At 39.5% G+C, this 21942-nt stretch overlaps 1 protein-coding gene across 3 annotated transcripts in view; it reads right to left on the bottom strand.

Annotated features, from left to right (window-relative positions):
- Positions 1 to 20675, bottom strand: part of Fsip1 (fibrous sheath interacting protein 1) — a 191906-nt gene extending 171231 nt beyond the window's left edge. The window contains exons 1-5 of one of the 3 annotated variants that reach the window (XM_033765022.1): positions 20336 to 20675; positions 14848 to 14980; positions 12211 to 12394; positions 8403 to 8557; positions 7429 to 7522 (exon numbers count right to left, since the gene is read on the bottom strand). In XM_033765022.1, the coding sequence (XP_033620913.1) occupies positions 7429 to 7522; positions 8403 to 8557; positions 12211 to 12394; positions 14848 to 14979 (565 nt within the window). In that variant the 5' untranslated portion in view covers position 14980; positions 20336 to 20675. Of the gene's footprint in view, positions 1 to 7428; positions 7523 to 8402; positions 8558 to 12210; positions 12395 to 14847; positions 14981 to 18352; positions 18587 to 18929; positions 19131 to 20335 lie in introns of those variants that run through there. The other 2 variants (XM_010624649.3, XM_033765021.1) reach the window with 2 other exon arrangements.
- Positions 20676 to 21942: the final 1267 nt, after the last annotated feature.

The following is a 21942-nucleotide window of genomic DNA, read 5'->3' as shown; positions in this document are numbered from 1 at the left end:
AAAGGTGTAAGGAAAGTGGGAAGGGTGGGGGAAAGGTAATAAGGGAGAGGAAAAAAATATGAGAAACTGAAAAAATGGAAATAAAGTGTTTGTAAATGGGGAGGAGAGGAGGGGGTGAAGGGAGCGCAGGGACAAGGGGAAAAATGAGAATCAAGACCTATTATGTAAAGGTACAGAATCCCAATGATGAATGTAACTGTATTGTATACCTAGATTGTACCAATAACCTCAATAAAAAAGAAAAAAATTATAATTTAGATTTATATTTTAATTATATTTCTATTTTAATAATATACTATAACAATATTTATACTTTAATTATAATTTAAATTATATTTTATATTTTACTAGTAAGACTAGTAGCTAAGCTTCAATAAGTGATCAGAAAATTCATCACAAATGGAGCAGATATAAGCATCCATCCTACAATATGTAGCTATGTTAGAATAGGAATGTGGGACTTTTAAAAATCAGTGCTTTGTTGGGCCAGGGATTTAGCTCAGTGGTTCCACTGCCTGCCTCACAAGTGCAAGGACCTGAGTTTGATCCCCAATACCAAAAACAAAAAACAAAAAAAGATTGAAACACTTTTTAAAAATCAGTGTTTTGTCAAACTTGTACATTTCTACTCGTTATATTCAGGCCCGCCATAAAAATACTCTGCTACTGGTACTATTCTTAACTAATAATTCAAAATTTTCCTCTTTTAGAATAAGATAGTGAATATGTAAACTGTTTTTAAAACTAGGTTGATAGTGTAGACTAAAGTAAAAATGAGTGCCTTTCTTGATATTTTAAGATGCTTAAATAATAAAATATGTGTCAATAGATTGTTTCAATACTGTTGAATACATGCTTATAATGTAAAGATCCAGTGGGAAATTTCATTAAGGAATTCACTTTTCTGTGCTACAACAATCATTAGGAGAAGTCTCTAATTAAATCTAAAGAAGTCAAGAATATAATAACTGCTCATTGTGGTATCCTGGTCAGGTATAAACTAATCAAGACAGCCAGGGGCAACACTAAAGGGTGAATCACTTGATTCACCTAACAGTTTCTTGTATTACCATTTCCTTTTACAGGCACTGCCAATAAATTACAATTAAAAATTCAAAAATCTAAAATTCAAAATTTTAGCATAATAATGTTTAAGGCAATGATCTCTGAACATAGCTTTCAAGCTTCTTTAGCTGGCTTTTGGCTCAAGTCCTCCTGATGTCCATGTTAGAACTCTAGTACTAATCTGACATTACTGAAGTGTCTATAGCATTCATGTGAGCCTAGAGAGACATCTGTGAGTTCTATGGCTATCGGCCAAATAGATATGCCACAAGATTTTAAAATTAGATGTATGTGATAGCTTTGATTCTGAAAAAAAAAAGAAAAACTGAAAACAAATACCTTGCCCTCTGGGGCTAAAAGTTCACTTGGCAATGAACTCTGACTGAGGTTAATGTTAAAAGGCCACCGCAGATCAGTCCTTTTGCAGGGCAGCCTATCTTATACTGATCCAGAGTAAACCACAGCAGGTATGGTGGCCTCTGAGAAATACCCCATTCATTAGAGACATCAGGATGTGGATCACACTTTCTAAACCACAACTGCAGAAATACTGTAACATCCAGAGTACAGTCCAGGACCAGGGATTTAGCTCAGTGGTGCCACACCTGCCTTGCAAGCACAAGGTCCTGAGTTCGATCCCCAGTACCATGAAGAAAGAAAGGAGGGAAACGAAGGGGAGGGGAGGGGAGGGGAAGAAAAGGAAGAGAAAGGAAAAGAAAGCAGTGCAGTCCAGAGAGAGAAATCAGGAAACAATTCCTTTCACAACAGCATCCAAAAAAATGAAGTATCTAGGAATCAATCTAACGAAAGAAGCAAAAGACCTCTACACTGAAAACTACAGCACTCTGAAAAAAGAGATCAAAGAGGATATGAGAAAATGGAAAGATATCCCCTGCTCCTGGGTAGGAAGAATCAACACAGTGAAAATGGCCGTACTACCAAAACTGCTATACAGATTCAATGCAATGCCAATTGAAATTCCAACACTATATTTCACAGAACTAGAAAAAAGAATCCAAAAATTCATTTGGAACCAGAAGGGACCTAGAATAGCAAAAGCCATCCTAGGCAACAGACACATGGCAGAAGGTATAACAATTCCCAATTTGAAACTATACTACAAAGCCACTGTGATAAAAACATCATGGTACTGGCAAAGAGACAGACCTGAGGATCAGTGGAACAGACTGGAAGATACAAAAACAACTCCAGATGTACTCAGCTACCTCATCTTTGACAAAGGAGCTGACCATCCCCACTGAAGGAAACATAGCCTCTTCAATAAATGGTGTTGGAAAAACTGGATCTCAACCTGCAAAAGATTAAAACTAGACCCTTTCTTTCACCATGCACTAAAGTAAAATCCAAGTGGATTAAAGATCTGAATATTAAAACGGAAACACTAAACTTGCTGGAAGATAAGTTAGGCAGAACTCTTGAAGACATTGGCATAGGAAAAGACTTTATGAAGAAATCCTCAATAGCACGGGAACGAGCAGAAAGAATCAACAAACTGGGATCTCATCTTATTAAAAAGCTTCTGCATTGCAAAAGAAACCATCAACAGAACTAAGAGACAACCTACAATGGGGGAAAAATTTTTACCAGCTGCTCCTCAGACAAAGGACTACTACCTAGAATATATAAAGAACTCAAAACAATCAGCCCCCCTAAATATAAAGACCCAATTCAAAAATGGGCATCTGAAATGAACAGACATTTCTCAGACAAAGAAGTAAAAGCAGCAAGTAAATATATGAAAAAATGTTCCACATCACTGGTCATTCGAGAGATGCAGATGAAAACAACACTGAGCACCGGGAATTTAGCTCAGCAGTTCGACAGCCTGCCTTGTAAGCACAAGGACCCGAGTTCAATCCCCGGTACCAAAAAAAAAAGAAAGAAAGAAAGAAAACAACACTGAGATTCCACCTCACCCCACAAAGAATGGCTGCTATCAAGAAATCAAACAATAACAAATGTTGGCGGGGTTGTGGGGAGAAAGGAACTTTTCTCCATTGTTGGTGGGAGTGCAGACTGGTGCAGCCACTGTGGAAATCAATATGGAGACACCTCAAAGAGCTGGGACTAGAGGTTCCATCTGACCGAGCCATCCCTCTGCTGGGTATCTTTCCAAAAGAATTAAAGGAATCATACCACAGTGATATATGCACACCAATGTTTATAGCAGCACAGTTTGTAATAGCTAAATCTTGGAAACAGCCCATTTGCCCATCAGTTGGAAATTGGATAATGAAGATGTGGTTTTTCTATAAAATGGAATACTACTCAGCCATAAAGAATGAGAAATTAGATTCATTCATAGGAAAGTGGATACATATTGAGGATATACTCCTAAGTGAATAAATAATTCACACATGTATAAATACCAAATAGTTTCTCTGGTGTGAAAAGCTTTAATAGTACATAAGATCTTAATGAGATAATTGACAATGTGAAATAGGAAGAAAAGGGCTAAAGGTGTAGGGAAAATGGGAAGGGTTGGGGAAAGGTAATAAGGGAAAAGAAAAATATAACAAAATGAAAAAATGGAAATAAAGTGTTTGTAAATGGGGAGGGGAGGGGGGGCAAAGGGAGGGCAGGGACACAGGGAAGAAATGAGAACCAAGACCTGTCATGCAAAAGTACAAGATCCCAATAATGAATGTAATTGTACTGTATACCTAAAATGTACCAATAAACTCAATAAAAGAAAAAAAATTCTTCAAAAAAAAAAGAAAACAGTACAGTCCAGACTCTACCCATGTTCTCTGCTTGGAATAAGAGGCGTAGATCCACTTTGATGAAGATGGGAGATTCATGATAGAAATGAAAGAAAACCTAAGTTACACTCCTATAGACAACTTTCGTATCCTTGTCTTTAGACATTTCACTTAAAAAAACTAATTAACTATAGTTTTAGAGGTGCTTCGCAGTCTTTTTAACATAATGTTGTAATCACTAAGAGAAAAAAATAGGTTCAAGAAAAATATATTATTCCAAAAGAATTCATAAAAACAATACTCTGATAAAATGTATTACAGAGCAACACTAATAAAAATAGAGTGACACTAATAAAAAAAACATGGAAATTAGATCAGTCAGTACCTGAGTTAGCTTTTTATTTTATTTTTTATTGGGGGGGGTACCAGGGATCGAACTCAGGTCCTTGCCCTTGCAAGGTAGGCAGCAGAGCTACTGAGCTAAATGCTCAGCCCAAAGTTAGCTTTTTAAATAAGTGGGGAAATGATGGTTATCCAATAAAAGCAAATAAAAATCAACTCTCTACCTCACAATGATACTAAAATAAACTTCTAGTATATTAACACTTAAACTTTTTATAAATAAGCATACTAAAGGAAAGTATAGGTATATTTTTATAGAAAAGACATTTTTCCTTAGAGTACTGGGGATTGAACCCAAGGCTTCACACATGCAAGGGAAGTGCTCTACCCCAGCTCTGGAAAAATTTATTTAAACAAAGCACCAATGAATAATTATATAAAATAAATGACTGATTTAACTCACTAAGCAATGTAAACTTCTATAGACCAAGAAATATCACAAAATTACAGGAAAAATAAATTGGAAAAAATATTTCTTATTATTTTTAACAATGAAAGGATCCGTTTCCTGAGCGTGTTGTCACAAATTACCACACACAGACAGAGCAGCTGAAAACAACAGGAATGTGTTCTCTCACAATTCCAGAAGCTAAGTAACTGAAATTAAGGCGTCACCGGAGGATTTCCTCTAAGTCCTTCCTGGTGTGGCTCCCAGCAATCCCTGGCAGGAGTGCCAAGACTGGTAGCTGTGTACCTCCAACATCTGCCTCTGTCTTCACAGGGCCTCTTTCCAGTGCTTCCATATCTGTACACCTCTCTGGGTCCTCCTCTTAGAAGGGTACCAATCATTGGACTTCGGTTTCACTTTACCCCAACATGACCTCATCTCAACTAATTACATTGGCAGATCCTATTTTCAAATTAGGTCACATTCTAAGGTTCCAGGTAGACATGAATTTGAGTGAGAAACTACTAAAAATCAGTACAGCCTGGAACTGGCCAGCATCATTTTTCTCTCTGCATCGTCTCTGAATATGAGCTGCTTAGGCTTTCTCATGAGACTTGGTGTAGTCTCACTTCTTACCTAATGGCTGGCTTTCCTCTGCATGAATATTCTAAGGAGAAGAGGAGAAACTGCCATTCTTAAAGACTAGAAGAAGAGGCATAGTATTGCTCCAGCTGTCATATATCAGTCAGTTGCCCCAGGATGAAAAAGAAGGGAGAAATGCATTCTATCCTGCTGGAGACCCCTGTAGTCAGGTTCCAGTCCTCACCTGTCCAGTATATGTCACAGGCCTGAGGAAAAGAATACACAAAGAGACAGAACTAAGAGAGGGAAAGTGAGGTGCCAGGATGATCAACGCTGGTGCAACCCACAAAGGCCTGGACAATCGCAAGCACTGACTTTTATTGGCAATCAAATGGGGTAAAAGCAACCTGTGTTTCCTATGGAAATAATGTAAGCAAGGCTCATAAGGGACAAGACACAGCATTCTCAAATTAGGAACAGAATAGACAAAATATATGTAATTAGAACACTGTCCTTCTAGTCTGAAGGTTTTAGTTGTGGGAATGGAATTTGGGTGCGAGTTACTCTGACACTGGTACACAGGCTTCAGCCAGACTCGCTTCTGTAAACAAGCCAGTTGAGGGGTTCACTCTTTGAAGCCTGCATTGGGCATACTCAACATTACAGTCCCCTGCACTATCCCCTAGTGAGGAGCACAATGAGAATACCTAGAAGGGAGGAACTGAAGGCCACCATCTTGGAAACGAGCTACCACACAGATTAATTCTTATTGAAACCTAAAGGAGCTCATGAGATACAAAATAATTTTTTTAAAAGGTCACAAAACAGTGTGTCTAATTTTATCCCATTTTTATTCTTAAATATACATATATATATGTATATTTTCACTAAATATATATCAAAAGATAAAGAATAAACCACAATATTAATAGTGATTGTCTCTGCATGTTGAGAATTTAGGTGACAGTAACATTTACCAATATTTGTAAGATAAATTATCCATATGTTACTTCTGTAATAAAGTAAAAGAAGCATAAAGTAAATGATCTATTATTTTAATATAGACAGGATTATTGGTGTTTCAATTATGACACATAAATGGCAAGGTAAATTTTAATAAAGTCACTCTAGCTATGGATCTACCTAGTGGAGACCTGAAAGGGTCATTTTTTTTAAAGTCCTTCATTATAAAAGAGGCAACTCAGAGGAACACTCACCTTCTTCAAAAGAAATACTTGATGCCCTGCAAACCCAAGTTTCCCAAACCCTAGCAGAGTGGTGGCGAGCCTATACCACATGGGCCACAGCGGGCTATTTGCATCATGAAAAGCTCTAAAGTGTTCACCATCACTGCCCTAGCAGCTTCTGAGGGCTCAAATCTGGGTCCAGAAAGGGAAGACGTCAAAGTCATATTATTCACACCAAAGCTGCATGCTACACTGTTTCAGTAACTCAAATTAAATTCTTGGGATCAGCCAGACGTGGTAGCGCATACCTGTAATCCCAGCACTCAGGGAGGCTGAGGCAGGAGGATCACTGTGAGTTCAAGACAAGCCTGGGCTACATAGTGAGTTCCAGGTCAGTCTCAACTACATAGTGAGACCCTGCCTCAAAAAGCCAAAAAAAAAAAAAAAAAGTTCTTGGGATTCTAAATTGGTAGACATCGCTGTATAAAGAACAAAAGGGCCCCAGTGTTCCCTGCTTTGATTAGAGCTGGATAACTGCCTATGGGATGCAGGTGAAAGGATTTAAGACTCTCCTGCAAAGGTAAAAAGGTTGCATAACTTCATATATTTGTTTAAAAAGAACAATCTCACAAATATACATACACACAGGGGGAAAGTAGAAATCTATGTGCAGAATCAACTGGATGGTCTCCAAAAGTAGGACTGTGAGAGAACAGAAAATAGGGAAAATCGGTAACTGATTTTTATGAAAGGGTCGCTCAGGCCAGAGTGATGCCTAGTGAGAGAATCCTGGGCAGAGGAGTGGTAGCATCAGATATCCTCTAGAGGCAGTACAAAGACACACTGGGCCTATTTTCCAATGTGTTCCTGCTCTGTCCTCATTATTCTTAAACGGATACAAGCCCTTAAAGAAGCTGAAACATTCTCAATATAACCCTACTTAATGTGATCAGTTATTTCCCCTAAAGGGTCAGACTCACCAAGAAAAAGAAGAATTTTGAATTGGGGATTTAACTTTAATCCAAATATGTTATCACTCTGAGATTTAAAACAAAGATGAATGGTCTCTCCAACTACTTACCAACAGTTTGTTCAGATGCAGTGGTCAAAGATAAAAATTTTTTTGTATTTTCCATCTCTTCATTACTTTGCAAAGCTTCGCTATTTTTTGCAGACTAATGAAAGAAAAATCAAAGTTTAAACATGGTAAAGGAAGACAAATATACTCTTTGATTTTTTTTTTTTTTTTTTGAGTCAGGGTCTCACTTTGTAGCCCAGGCTGACCTTGAACTCAAAGCAATCCTCCTGTCTCAGCCTCCCAGTTGCTGGGATTATCGGCATGCGCCACCATGTCCAGCAAGTGCTCCAATTCAAGAGGCAAAATTCAAATGAGTCAATGGCTCTATGCCAAGTCAGGGCCAACATCTGGTCAACCTCACCTGCTCAATACTACAGAGAACAAGAGCTCCACAAGGCCAAAGTTAATCAAGAACCAGGAATTGCTTGAGACAGAAGTAAACAGAACAGGTTCCAGGCCTCAAGCACGTCACACCTTCCTAAAAAGATCCTGACTATCATGTGGAACAGTGAACTCCCGGCTTGCTGATGACAACAGTTACTCAAATAATAATGCTAACCAAGGGCGGGGGGTGAATTCGTATGCATTTATCGATTTATTCCTGAGCTGTAAGCTTACTGAAGAGAAAGCAGAGGCTTGATGAGAGTAACTAAACATTCCTTTCTATTCCAAAGGGGAGATGCCTCAACCTAACACTAATAAGAGATATCTACCTGGCATGTCCATGGGGAAATGAACACACCAGGGCAGTGCACAAATCTGGAATGCCGCAGACCAAGTTATACTCTCTAGTTCCTGAAAGGCATCACCCCGTGCACGCATATGCACACAAACACATGCACACACACGCGCGCGCGCACATAGATTACTGTCATCAGCTCTGTAAATTAAAGGCAAACCACCTCCCATAACACGTGCTTTTCTTACTCATCTTAGAGCAACTGCTGCACATCAGCACAAGATTATACACCTCTCACCTTAAGTGCTTCCCAGAGCTTTACTCGCCTTTCTACACCTTGCTTCTTAACTTCTTTTTCTCTGTACTGTTTTTTTGCCAGTATTTTATCAAGTCTGTTCATCTGATGAATAGCATCTTGAAGTTGAGAATCTAATTCTTTTAATTTGGGTTCATCTGTATTGTGTTGAAAATAGGGACAGGTTTGGAGTTTAGTAAAACAGTTTTATTTTTACTCTTCATTCTTTCATTCCACAAATACTTTTGGCTGCTGGTTACAACTGTGGCAACGACGCCATGGAACTAAGGAGTCACAAGATGGTTCTTTCATATAATTATCTAAAAATCCTGTGAAATAGATACCTACCCCTATTTACAGTTAAGGTAACTGTGCCCTTTCAGTAAAACTAATAAAGCCCAGCTCTGGGCTCAGAAGTGGTTTTCTTATTATTTTAAATCCCAACTTCTTTTTCCTTCACATTGCTATTTCTTCTACGTCCTTGACTAACAAATAGAAAGTAAGAAAAAGGACATGGGATTTATTGCTTCAGACTAACTTAAAGAGAAGGAGTGAACACAGCAAGCTACAGCAAAGAGGGATGGGCACAACAGACACAAAGTGGTACCAACATACAGGAGAAACAGCCTCCCATGAGTACTCCATGTAGGAGACGTGGCTTTTGTCTATGCCCTTCCCCCTTTTCTAATTTCTCAAGCAACTAAAAATATTCTTAAATTGTGGACAATTGAATGAAATTTCTTTAAAACTAAGGACATTAACGCTTTTGTCACTCAAGTTTTAACTCACAGTGAATGAAAACGATAATGATAATAAAGCCAGCTGATATTTATAGAGTTACCGTATAGGCACAGTGTAAAGTGATTTATTTACATGTTACCCATTTAAAGCTCATCCTAAGTGAAATGAATAAGTCACACATGTGTAAATGCCGGTTTCTCTAGTGTGAAAAACTATAATTGTAAATAAGATCCTAATGGTATAATTGACAATGTGAAACAGGAAGAAAGGGGCTAAAGGTGTAGGGGAAGTGGGAAGGGTAGTGGAAAGGTACTAAGGGAAAAGAAAAAAATATGAGAAAATGAAAAAATGGAAATAAAGTTTTTGTAAATAGGGAAGGGAGGACCGGGTGAAGGGAGTGCAAGGTATGGGGAAAAAATGAGAACCAAGACCTGTCATGTAGAGGTACAAGTTCCCAATGATGAATGTAACTGTACTGCATATCTAAAATGTACCAGTAAACTCAATGAGGAAAACTAAATAAATAAAGCTCATCCTGACCCTCCGAAGTAGTGTCATCTCTGTCTTTATCTTCCAAACTATGAAAATGAGGCTAATTTCTACCTGAGTTACATACATGTCCCAGGTAATATAACCAGTAAGTGACAGAGTCAGTTTTTACCCAATCTGTCTCCCTCTAAAGCAAAAGCCTTTAGCCACCAGGTAATACTCCCACTGTAAAACCAGTGAAAGCTAATAATCTGGCAATGAGCACAATGTTCAAGTATGAAGTCTCAGGCATTCCAGACTCCATCTTTAAAAATAGTCTATCATGCTAAGTAAGGCTAAATTTAACAAGTTTTAAGATCCGAAGAGTCTAGTGATGCTTAATATACACTACCTTCCTCCTTGAGGAAAAAGATTTTTAAAGACTAGAAGCTTATCCAAAAAAATCAATGTTATTAATAAGGAGGCTCCTCAGATATTATGCTTATATGCTTCAAATGCAATAGCCCCTAGTTCTGATCCCCAACTGCCAATGACAGCATTCTTGGACTCCATTTACACAGGAACACTACATACCAGGTATCTGGAAGTAATTCACACAGTACTGAAAAAATACAAACAAATACTACTAAGTGAGCTGCGCTAACACCTGATCTCAACTACAATACCTTCCTTCCTGCTAACCCTAATCCTGAGTCACCTACCTTAACTTTGACTGCTTCTCTCTCCCAAACATATTATAAATCAGCAGTTCTCGAGCTTTTTAGTCTCTGCTGCCCTTTAGAGTCTCATAAATTATTGAAGGTCAAAGTCCCTTTTTGATATGTAGGCTGCACCTATTTACAATTACCAATTGTTACAAGTTAAAATTGCTGGGTGCGGTGGCACTCGCCTGTAATTTCAGCAGGAGAATTACAGCAAATCCAAGGCCAGCCTGGGCTACATAGTGAGACCCTATCTCAAAAACTCCAAAAAATAAGTAAATTTATTGTAAAATAATAATAAACTTGTTGCTCCTAATTATATGTTAGTATAAATATCACCCTTTTTGGAACGAATAACTATATTCTCCAAAAATATTAGTGAGAAAAGTAGCATTTGCTCTAAATTTTTCATATCTGGATTAACAGAATAGAGGTGGGTTCTTGTACAATCTATTGTAATTTGATGTTTTGGTTAAAATATATGAAGAAAATTGGGCTCAAACAGAAATGTAGTTAGGAAAAGGAAGAACAATTTAATAGCCTATTTGAGTAAATGGATGTTTTTTCTTTGATATTACACCAAAATTTGATAAGGACAGCTTCTTAAAGATTACTTATAGTGTGAAATATGTCATTATATGAGCTTTTTGAGTTTTTTTCCATTAAAATCTATGGATCTATCTTTCATGATGAATGGATCTTTCACTTTGCATTGGTCACTTGGGAAATAGTGGTTAACAGAATTGTGCAGACCTCCAAAGTAGGTATGAGCACATTTCATTACACAACATCAAAAATCATATTTTTAATATTACTGCCAATTTTTATCAGAAAAGTCTGAGTATTGGCATGCTATCAAGTTTACAATGGCACACACAGTCTTCAAAAATTCTATTTTTCCTTTGAATATTTAAATTTTATCACTAGCAGCAAACACTGTCACTAGTTTTCCCTGAAGTAAAAGGCTCACTTCATCTTTAAAAAAAAAAAAAGTTGTACCAAATGCCCAGGTGTGAATAACAAGCTTGTCTGTCTCCTGTTATTTCAGATAAAAAAATGGTGCCATTAAAAAGTGGCCAGCACAATTCTCAACTCAAGCTATCTCATAATTGCTTTTCTTCAACACAACCTTTCTATTTTGGTATATGCAGAATTGTTTTACATCTATTTTCCATTTTGCCCCACAGGATACTAAGATGATGTGTATAGTGTCAAGATTTCTGCTTCATCAAGAACCATGAGTGACACTATTTTTTTTACTTGCCAGTGTCCGGTTGCAAAGAACACAATGGCTTCTAGCACAATTTGGTGCCAACTATCTTGATTCATGCTGAGGCACCAGCAGTTCTGCCCACTGTCCCTTTTGTGTCCTTGGTGTGAATGTCAAAGCAGTGGGCAAGCAGGCAGACAGAATCTCATTGTTCTTCAGCAAACAGACTCTCTGGAAGAGTCAGAGAGCCATCCTCAGGCCCAGGGCTCTGCAAATCACAAGGCAGAGCAGCTCTTCTAATCCAATCTGACAGGAATTCATTTCACATCTTCTGAGGAAAAGATAGCTTTTACAAATCTAAGTGTTATGAATTTTGGTGATAATATCCCTAAAAGAGCATTTACAGATGATAGGATACATTTTATTGTGCAATTTTAGACATCATGCCACAGATTGTACTAACTGTCTCTACTTGATTAATGTAAAATGAGCACAAAAATAATTCTATTAAATGATGTGTTTTATTACATTTCTCAATGTATTCACAGGCCTTCTCACAAAAGCACAGTTTGGGGTTTATTATTTCTCCTTAGCTGACTAAAAGCACATGTAATTCTAATATTTTGACTATATCATTTTATATCAGCCAATCACGTTGTGATTATCCTACCTGAATGCTCAGGGCTTATCTGATGTTGAACCAAGTCCAGACCTTCATCTGACCCCTCCTTGGCCAGTTTTATTTTCCCAGAGTAGTTTGTGCCTTCAGCATCCTTACTATCTCTTCTTTCCTCTGTATTACTGCTTTCTGAGTTGTCCTCTTTACCAGAATTCAACTTGCTTGCAGTTTCAACCTAAAAATAATTTCCAAAACACCAGGTTCCAAAAAATAATGTATTTTCTTAAACCTTCACATTTCCGAATATTTAACACTAATGGAAGCAGAGGTGGAGACAGACATGAATATATACACTTGGCATTAAAGTACCTAGAAATATACATTCTTAATTAAATGTAACTTAAATACACAACTTGAATAACATTTATACCAAATCTGTGCCATTCTTCAGCAATCTCCAGCAGTTTTGGAGAAGAGCTGCAGCCCAGTCTGCCAGGCTCTGGGGAAGAGCCGTGATGGGCCCCATCCAGAGTTTACACCCAGACAGACAGTCCAAGCTCAAGCTCTACAGCAACCCTATCCACATGTGTTAAACAGCTGAAAAGCGGCAGTCTCAGTTGAGATGTTCTTCTAATGAGAGTCTTCTAATCAGAATCATGTGCTGTGGTTATTTTTATGCTATTCAGCTTTGTTGAATTTGGTTGTTTGGGGGGGGTTGTTTTGTTTTGTTTTGTTTTAGTTTCTGTTTACATTTTAGCGAAGTTCGTTTTGAAAAAAAGAGTTTGGCATAGTTGTGTTTTCCTAAGAGAGAAAAAGGAAAGACAGCCATGACTGGGTCAGGAGAAAACAAGAGTCATAGGGTTCTGAGGTCTTTGCATGGCAGTGAGAACCCCAGAGAAGCGAACAGGGCCCAAGGGAGCAGTGAGTTCTGCTCAGTCCCTCTGGCTCCACCCCTAGAAGGCTCTGTGCTTCTCTGCCCCCAGGCTCTCTCTCCAACAAAGAAATGTGCAGTCCCCTTGCAAATCTCAGGGACGGCAAACCAGTAGTGCTGAGAACTGAACTGCTAGGAATGCGGCTCACAGGGGCAAGCATCTCCCTGACTGGTCCAGGACAGAAACCCAGCAGAACCAAGCTCCCCAAGATTGAAAGGAGAAGTGATGTCTAAGCTCCTGATAGGAAGCTGGAAAAATATATTGAAAGTGGCCACCTCTGCATGTCTAGTGACCAACTCTGTGGTTCTGGAAGTCTTGGGCAGTGCCAGACGCAGCAGCAGGAGTAGCTTTCTGGTCTCTGGGTACAGCCACAGCTGTGTGACATGGAGGCCCCGTCCCCAGACCCCCTTTCCTGCTGGCCTTCTGTCAGTTTGGAGAGCCTGGGTTCTTATATCCAAGCCCTTTATGCTACAAATACATCCAGTGTTGTTTCTTGCACTAAATCATGATAGACAAAAATCAGACATTTTCTAATGCAAAATCTAGAAATTTTTAAAAATTAGTATGGATTCATTAATTCACAGAGGTTTTTTTTTTTTCATCATAAATTTCAAAAACTTTTTCCTACAACCTGAAAATTGTACATATGAAGAAGCCGATTCTTTTTTTTTAATTAAGATTAAACAGTTTAAGAAAAGAAAAACAGATAACTACTATAGGAAAAGAAGTCATGACCAGGTAATACACCTATAAAATATACACCACACAGCCTCAACCACTTTTTTAAATACTGAAGCTTTTTCATAGTAAATATCAATGAGTATATATTAGCTATTGGAATAAAAGCTTCCTTTTGAAGGAAAACATAAACCACACTCCAAAATAAGAAAGGAGTAAGAGGGAGGAAGGAGGTGAGTACTTTCATATTAAACAATCTAGAATAAAATCCAAGAAACCAGTAAATGCTCCCTGCACACTCTCTCTAAAGAGGAAACAAAATGAATTTAACAACCACCCCTGTTTCATTAACTGCACAGACTGGAAGGAGGCAGTCAATGAATTTTTTTATTAAGTTAATTGATACATTTTAGGTATTCAAAATGATGACATTCATCACTGGGAATCTGTACCTGCACATGATAGCTTGGTTCTTCTTTTTCCCCATTCCCCTTCCCTCCCTTCCAACCCTCTACCCCTCCCTATCTATAAAAAACTTTGTTTCTGTGTTTTTCCTTCTTTTCTCATACTTTCTTTCCTTCTCTCCTTTCCCTTCCTCCCCTCCCTCTTCCCCTTCCTCCCTTTGACCTTTTCTTATTTCACATTGTCCATTGTACATTTGGTCCTCATTTACATTTTCAGTTTCTCACACCAGAGAAACTATTCAGTATTCACCTATGTGTCAGTGAGAGTGTAGACTGGTGTAGCCACTGTGGAAATCAGTATGGAGATTCCTCAAAAAACTAGGGCTAGAAGTCCCATTTGACCCAGTGATTCCCCTATCTTCCCAAAAGAATTAAAAGCATCACACCACAGAGATATATGTGCACCCATGTTTGTAGCAGCACAGTGTGTAATAGCTGAATCTTGGAAACAGCCCAAATGCACAGGAACTAGTGACTCGATTAAGAAGATGAGTTTTTTTAAATAAAATGGAGTACTATTCAGCCATAAAGAATGATAAACATGTATAGCTAAACCTTGAGGCCCTACTCTTAAGTGAAATAAACAGTCAGTTCATTTCTAAGCAGCAAGGTACCTTGCAGGGCCCTGGTTCTGGTGAAAGCACCTCTAAAGAAGCACTTGAACTCCTGCTCCCAGGACGTGTTCTTGAACTTGAGGCTGGTTTTGAAATTCCATCTAGGTTTCCCTTTATAATATCCATTGACATCCTAAAACAAAAACATTAAAAAGCAATAACTTAGATGTTTAAATGGTTCATTAATGTTTATATCCAAGTACTCAGAGCCTTGTTTGAAGTATCGTGTTATGACCAAAGTCACACTTCAGGGCTCCCCAGCTTGATCAAAGAAAGAGGAAAAGTCTGGCTCTGGACCTCTCAATACACAGCATTACAAATGAATGGATATCTTCCACCAAATCCTCTCTACTCTTACAGTTCCCTATCAAATAATTTCTTTCATCAGAGAACAAAGGTCAATTGCCTGTACCCTTGCAAGTGTAACAGTCATCTTTCTTTCCGTCTGTGAACCACAGAGGCAGAGAGACCAGAGAGGCTTCTGATGCAGGAGGAATCACAAACATCACCAACTTGAGCTCCTCCTCAGCACCCAGAGGGGTAATGATTTGGCTTCCAGCTCTTCGGGGTGCCAAAGCTGATACTTAAGCAACAACTAGGTCAACTCTTTCCATCTCAGCATTGATCTCAACTCCATTCACACTCTGCCAAAGGGTTTGGACTCACTGACACTGTTATTGTGGGATGATGGATCACCCTGGCTCATCACATCCCAACCGGACAGCACAAGTCACCAAGAGGCCAAATGTCTTCTGAGCAACCTAAGCATGCTGTCAAGGGAGACGGATTACAGGGCATGGAGGGAGCAATGGCACAGATGCAAGTGCACAGCCAACACAATACCCATCGGGAAATGCAGGGGCACAAAAGCGTGGGTCAGCTCAGCGGCTCCAGAAGCCTTTCAATCTGCTCTACTACATTCTCCCCTGAAAACAGTGAATTCAGCTAAATATTGTCCCCAGGAAGGGTGAGCGTAATTGACAAGACTATCTCTGAATTGATTTGGACCTGTGGAAAATAGTATAGGTAGAGAGCATTGAAATCAGATCTTAAAGATACAGCTGAGTATTTGAGAAGAAAGGGGAAAGGAAAGGCAAGGGCAGAGAGAAAAAAAGAATTAAGATGTATTCTGTACACATTCCAATTCTCCATGATGAATGTAATCGTTATGTACTCCAGACATGTTCTAACAATTTTTTAAAAAGAAAAAAAAAAGGGAAGGGAAAAGGACAGGAGGGAATGAGAAGGGAGACAAGAAAGGAGAGAAAAGGAGAAAAGAAGAGAGGGAAAGGAATGCAAATTGGCAATAACCTTGCTTATAGTCTATTTCTCTAAAAAGTGAATATATAGTAAGAGACTTACAAGGTGACTGGACATGAGCAAGGTAAGGTAAGAGTGGTAGGTTCTGGATTGGTGCATTCCTGGATGATTCTGTGTTTTTGTTTTGCCTTTTACTTACCTGTATTTTGGGGTTTTTTTATGAAGAATATCTTCAATTTATGATTTAAAAACTTATTATAGAAAGTTTTCTAGAATTACTGAAAAGTATTTTTTAAAATTAAAAAAAAATCACCCAACATTCTACCAGCCTGAGTTGTTCACTGTTGGTACATTTCTGTTCTTCCTCTATATCCTTTTTGACAAAAATGGACTCACATCTTTCTCACCTACAGTGAGCTTTTCCTTATGACATTAACATACTTTGGAAATAGAATAAGATTTACTTGATGATATTTCATTATATAGATATATGTCAACAAATCACTGATAACATATGCCAACTTTTCATAACATTCACATCAAACAAGATTAATTTAAACCTTTTCATATAGGCTACAGGAAATGCAGACTCCACAGATGATTTAAAGCCCAAGTGGAAACATATGGCAACTATAATTTGATTTTTGGAGGGATGAATAAAAGAATTAAAAGAACATGAGTCCTCCTCTGTTTGGTAATTAGAACAGAAGGCCTAAAAATAAAGACTTAATTTATTTTCATTATCTTTATGTCAAAAATTATATATGGTCTTTTTTACCAAATATGTATTTTTATTATATAAGGAATACTTACTTGTCCAACAGAGAGAAAAATCAGATTGTACAGAACAATGTAAAAATTGTTAAAGTCTAAAATTCCCTTCAAGAACAAATGTTTTTGTTTTTGTTTTTTCATTTGTAGGTACATACAAACCTTCGGCCCTTTATACTAACCTATTCCTCCCCAACACAAACACATATAAATGGCCTGGTGCTTTCCAATTTTCTTTTTCAAATGCACCATATAAGATTTTTTTCTACATAACTATTTACAGACATGCTTCATTCTTTCAAACAGAAGCATAACAGGCCAGTGCACAGACACAGCATTTCTAATCAATACATGTTGGAGTTGCTATTAAAAGCTGTTGTTTTTTTTTAATTTACTGTAAGACCTAAAGTAAATCTTAAAACTACAAAATGTCTAGAAAATATGTGTGACTGTAGGTTTAGCAACGACTTCTTGGCGGTAAAATCAAAAGCATAACTCTGAGAAAACGTACTCAACTGGAATTCATCAAAATTTAAAACTTATGTTTTGCTGGTAAAAGAAAAGCAAAACCTGAAGACAGGAGAAAATATTTGCAAAACACATCTCTGACAAAGAACTTGTATTCAGAATATATAAACAAGCACCAAGAATCAATAATAAGAAAACCAAAGATGTGGACAAAGACATTTTACCCAGGAAGATGGATGGATGTCAAATTAACAAATGAAAAGATGTTCAGCCTCAGTAGTCCTCTGAAATTTTTGAAGTGAAACCGCAATCAGATACCACTACACACCAATCTGAATGGTAAAACTTAATTTTTTTTAAACTGACAATACCCAGAGCTGACAAAGGTGGGCAACAACCGGAACTCCTACGTTAAGGGTGAGAACACAAAACAGAAAAGTCAGTTTGCAAGACTGTTGGCAATTTATCAAGTTAAACGTGTACCTACTATAGATATCATATTCCTATGAACACCTGTACATGAAGAGTTATTCGTCCCCCCCAAACTCTGGAAACAATTCAAATGTCACTCTTCCAGTGACTGGATAAGCAAACTACAGCACAATACATCAGCAGTAGAAGGGAACAAGCAACTGATCCGCAGAACATGGATGGGTATCAACGCGTTGTGCTAAATGGAAAGAAGCTAGATTCGAAAGGTGACATAGTGTTTATTTCTATCCGCGTAACACGCTGGACAGAAAACTGATGAATGGCTGCCAGGTCAGGATGCCAGGGATGTTAACTACAAAGGGTAGGTACTAGGGGATGGAATGGGCGGGGGACTGTTTTGTCTTGATTGCGGTGGTAATTACATAACTGTCAAAATTCAGAGAACTGTACAATGTAAAGGTAAATTTTGCCACATGTAAAGGATACCTCAACTTTAAGTTAGTATCTCTGTGTCAAACTTTAGTTAAGCTCATATATCCGTCAGATAAATCAGAATTGCTTTATCAAAGAACACCTGTGTTTCTAGTTTGTAGTCCGCCAAGCTGTGCTCCAAAACGATAATACCAAATGACGTCACTACCAGCGGGGCGTGTTGACATCACACTGCATGTGTCCCCTCCGTGGCCTGACTCCAGTCTGGTTCTCAGCAAAGCCTTTTCACCTTCTCCGAACTGACAGACGTGCAAAAATTTCTGAATTTGGTTGACATTACTTTAAGTGGGAGAAAAGTTGAGTCTGTAGTCAAACGTTTACTGGCCACTATAAACTTTAGAGGCCAGAAGGCACGGAAAGGTGGAAATCTGTCTGCAGTCAGGTGCTGGAAGTCCTGAACTGCAGCCTTTGGCGTTCAGACCTTCGTGCTCTACCAACCCCGGACCCGCCCACTGCCACGCCCACGCCACTCCAGGTCCCGCCCCGTCCGTGCCTGGCCCCGCCCCTAGCAGGCTCTGGGACTGAACCCGCCCCCTCAACCCGATCCGCCCTCTCATTGGCCCTGCCAGCCTCACCCGAAAGCCCGTCCTCCACTACGCAGCCAGACAGGACTCCGCCCACTAGACGGCTAGTGCTCTCGTCTCCGTGCGGCCCCTCACCTTTTGGCTGTGCTGGGAGCTAGTCATCGGTCGCCAGAGCACTGAAGGCACAAAAGTCCGCCGCTGACACTCTGAGCGTCACCGTCACCCTTTCACCCCTAAAGGGGAGAGCTCTTTCCCACCACTGCAGGTTCTCCACAGGTGGAGGATGAGAGAGATCCAAACCACGCCAGTCTCCGGGAACGCTGTTCCCTTAGCAACCAGAGCCAAGCGTCTGCAGTCTCGCGATAGGAGGAATGGGCTATACCATCCGGAAATGAGACGTGGGGGAGGGCGGCCGGGAAGACTGGCGAAGGGGCGGGGCGGGGCGGCGCGGCGCGTCAGGAAACCCTGCTGTCTTCTCAGCCTTTGCGGTAGAGGGCTGGTGGGGAAAAGGCAGTGTTTGGATTTAGGTTGGCCTCTGATCGAGGACTCCGGATGTCTGGTGCTGTGTCCTATTACTCTGATGCTAGCTCCCCTCACTGAGCTCGGCTTTGCCCACCGTAAAATAAGGCTGATAATTATTTCCTTCTTGCAAGACTGGTGTACAGCTCAAAAAGATCCTATCCTGCATAGGAGGCTTTTGGTAAACTTGGGTAGTGTATAAACAAGACTAGTTTTGCACAGATTGGGCTATGGTCTAAAAAGTTTAATAACCGATTTGCACCTTTTTTCCGTAGTTTCTCTAATTCTCAGCCCATGAAGACTTTCCCCTGGATCCCATAGCTGGTTTTCCTCATCCTCGGTACAACCAGATGTCTTCTACTTTTGAGACTGAACAGCACTTTATGGTTAACAAACATTTTCACGTTTGTGAGCTGTTTATCGTTATTATTTAGGTAGGTAGGATGTGTATTTCTTCATTCTTTTTCAGGGTAAACAGACACAGGTTCAGTGAGCTCCCCAAAGAACACAGCTACACTCTACAGCAGTGCTGGCTGTAAAAACCTTCTGGGTGTAAATGTCATCTGTATGCTGCTGAATCCTGCTTTTCTGTCTCTAGTCCAGACTTCTGCCCTGAACCCCAGATTCCTTTATATGAATGCCTACTTGACATTTCCGCTTAGATGTGTAAGAAGAATCTGAACCTTAACACGTCAATAATCAAAAGTCCTTTTCCATGGTGCCCCTCTGCATTCCAGCCCCATCCACCTCAGTAAATGTTAACTCCATTCTGCCAGGCTCAAACCAAAAATCATGAATTATCATCAGTTCCTCTTCCTCCTCACATGCTACAATCGTCAAATAACATATCAGCTCTATATACAAAAGAAATCCAGAATCCAAACCCTTCTCACTCAGTGCTTCCATTCAGGTCCATCATGTCACCCAGATTTGTACCATTACTTAATTGTAGTGTTTTGCGCAAAGGCCTTCCCTGCCGGTGATAGTTAACTGTTATGTCAACTTGAGTAAGAAACACCCACCTGAGAGGGTTGGCAGAGTTCTGAGTGCGACTGAATGATGGACTCACTGAAGACAGAAGACCCCACCCTGGGAGTGAATAGCACCAACTGCTAAGCTTGTATTGTGAGCAGAGTAAAAAGGGAAAGAAGACAGAAGTCTGGCCTTTAGTTCTTTGGAGGAGCTCCAGTCATATCCTTCATCTTTGGAGGTCTGTCTCCAGCCTTGCAGCTTGAATTCACCCTTCCAGCCCAGACTTTTCAGACTTCCGGTGCAGATCCTTCAGCTTCCCAATACAGACTCCAGTGGGATCTTCCACCTTGGACTGGATTGCTTGACTCCAGTGGGCAGACAAACCTTTTGTGTTCTCCCACAGCCTGAGTCTGCAGGCCATTGTAGCCTACTTTGTAAGTCCTATATACTGCCCTTGCTCTACTTTTAACACAGCAGTCTGAATCATACTAAGCCAAACCATATTGCTCCTCTGTTCAGAGATCCCCATGGCTCCCCATTTCATTTAGTGCCCTTACGATGCCTGTGGGTCCTAAATGATCAGGTCTCTGTTACCTTGCTCCAGTCCTACCACCTACCTGTCCTCATTGTTAGTGTTCTGTGCAGGAAATTCTTCTCAGAATTTCTCCTGAAATGTTATGTTCTGTAATTCTAGTGACTTTTTATTTAATTGAGAAATCAAGAAAACAGAGGAAGTATTTTAATTCTCATAGGAGAAATAAACCTTAGCGGCCAACATAGAGATGTTACTAAAGAAATCCACTGAGGTCAAGTGGAAAGCAAGAGCAGAAATGCTAACACTCTGAGCCAGAGGTTGAAATCAACATTGCCACGAACTAGGACTGGAGCTCTGGGAGAGGCATGGTCGAGGATCTGACCAGTCACTGCTTGTAGCTGAGGCCATGTTGTAAGTGTCTGTTCCTGACCCTGTCTGCTGGCAATGAATCTTCCTTCCAAATAAAATAAATATTAATAAACTGATACTCATGTTTCATACATATTCAGTGAGCAGCGTTTCAAGAAATGAATTTGGGATTCAGTACAAGTTCAAATATTGGCAGTTTCCAACTTTAGATGCTACATTGTGCTGTTAACTTTGCTAGTAGATGTGTATATGGCTAGGGAGGTAGAAGGACTTACTCACCTAGCAAGGGTTCAATACCCAGCACCACTAAGGAAGAAAGAAAATAAAAAGTTCTTCCTAGCTGGGCGTGGTGGCACATGCCTATAATCCCAGCACTTGGGAGGCTGAGGCAGGAGGATCACTGTGAGTTCAAGACCAGCCTGGGCTACATAGTGAGTTCCAGGTCAGTCTCAACTATATAGTGAGACCCTGTCTCAAAACAAACAAACAAACAAAACAAAACAAAAAGAAGGCTTACTAAAGGGGAATCGGGAGATTTCTGGAGGACTGAACTCACATCTGCTAAAGGTCAAAGCACAGAATGTTCCAGCAGAGTTGAATAAACAGCACTCTTAGCTGAGAGTACCCTAGTTTCCATTTAGGATTTCTTTCCAGCTAATAAACAGCTTCCCAAAACTGTTGTTTGTGGAAATCTCCTATTTAAAAAAAAAAATTAAAAGCCTCTGCTGACCTTCCTTAAAAGACAATATTCCA

The sequence above is a fragment of the Fukomys damarensis genome, unplaced genomic scaffold (genome assembly GCF_012274545.1).
Source record: "Fukomys damarensis isolate Sample0158 unplaced genomic scaffold, DMR_v1.0_HiC HiC_scaffold_17, whole genome shotgun sequence".
Classification (NCBI taxonomy): Eukaryota; Metazoa; Chordata; class Mammalia; order Rodentia; family Bathyergidae; genus Fukomys; species Fukomys damarensis.
The sequence above is the reverse complement of the archived record's forward strand: the minus strand, read 5'-3'. Positions and strand labels throughout refer to the sequence as shown.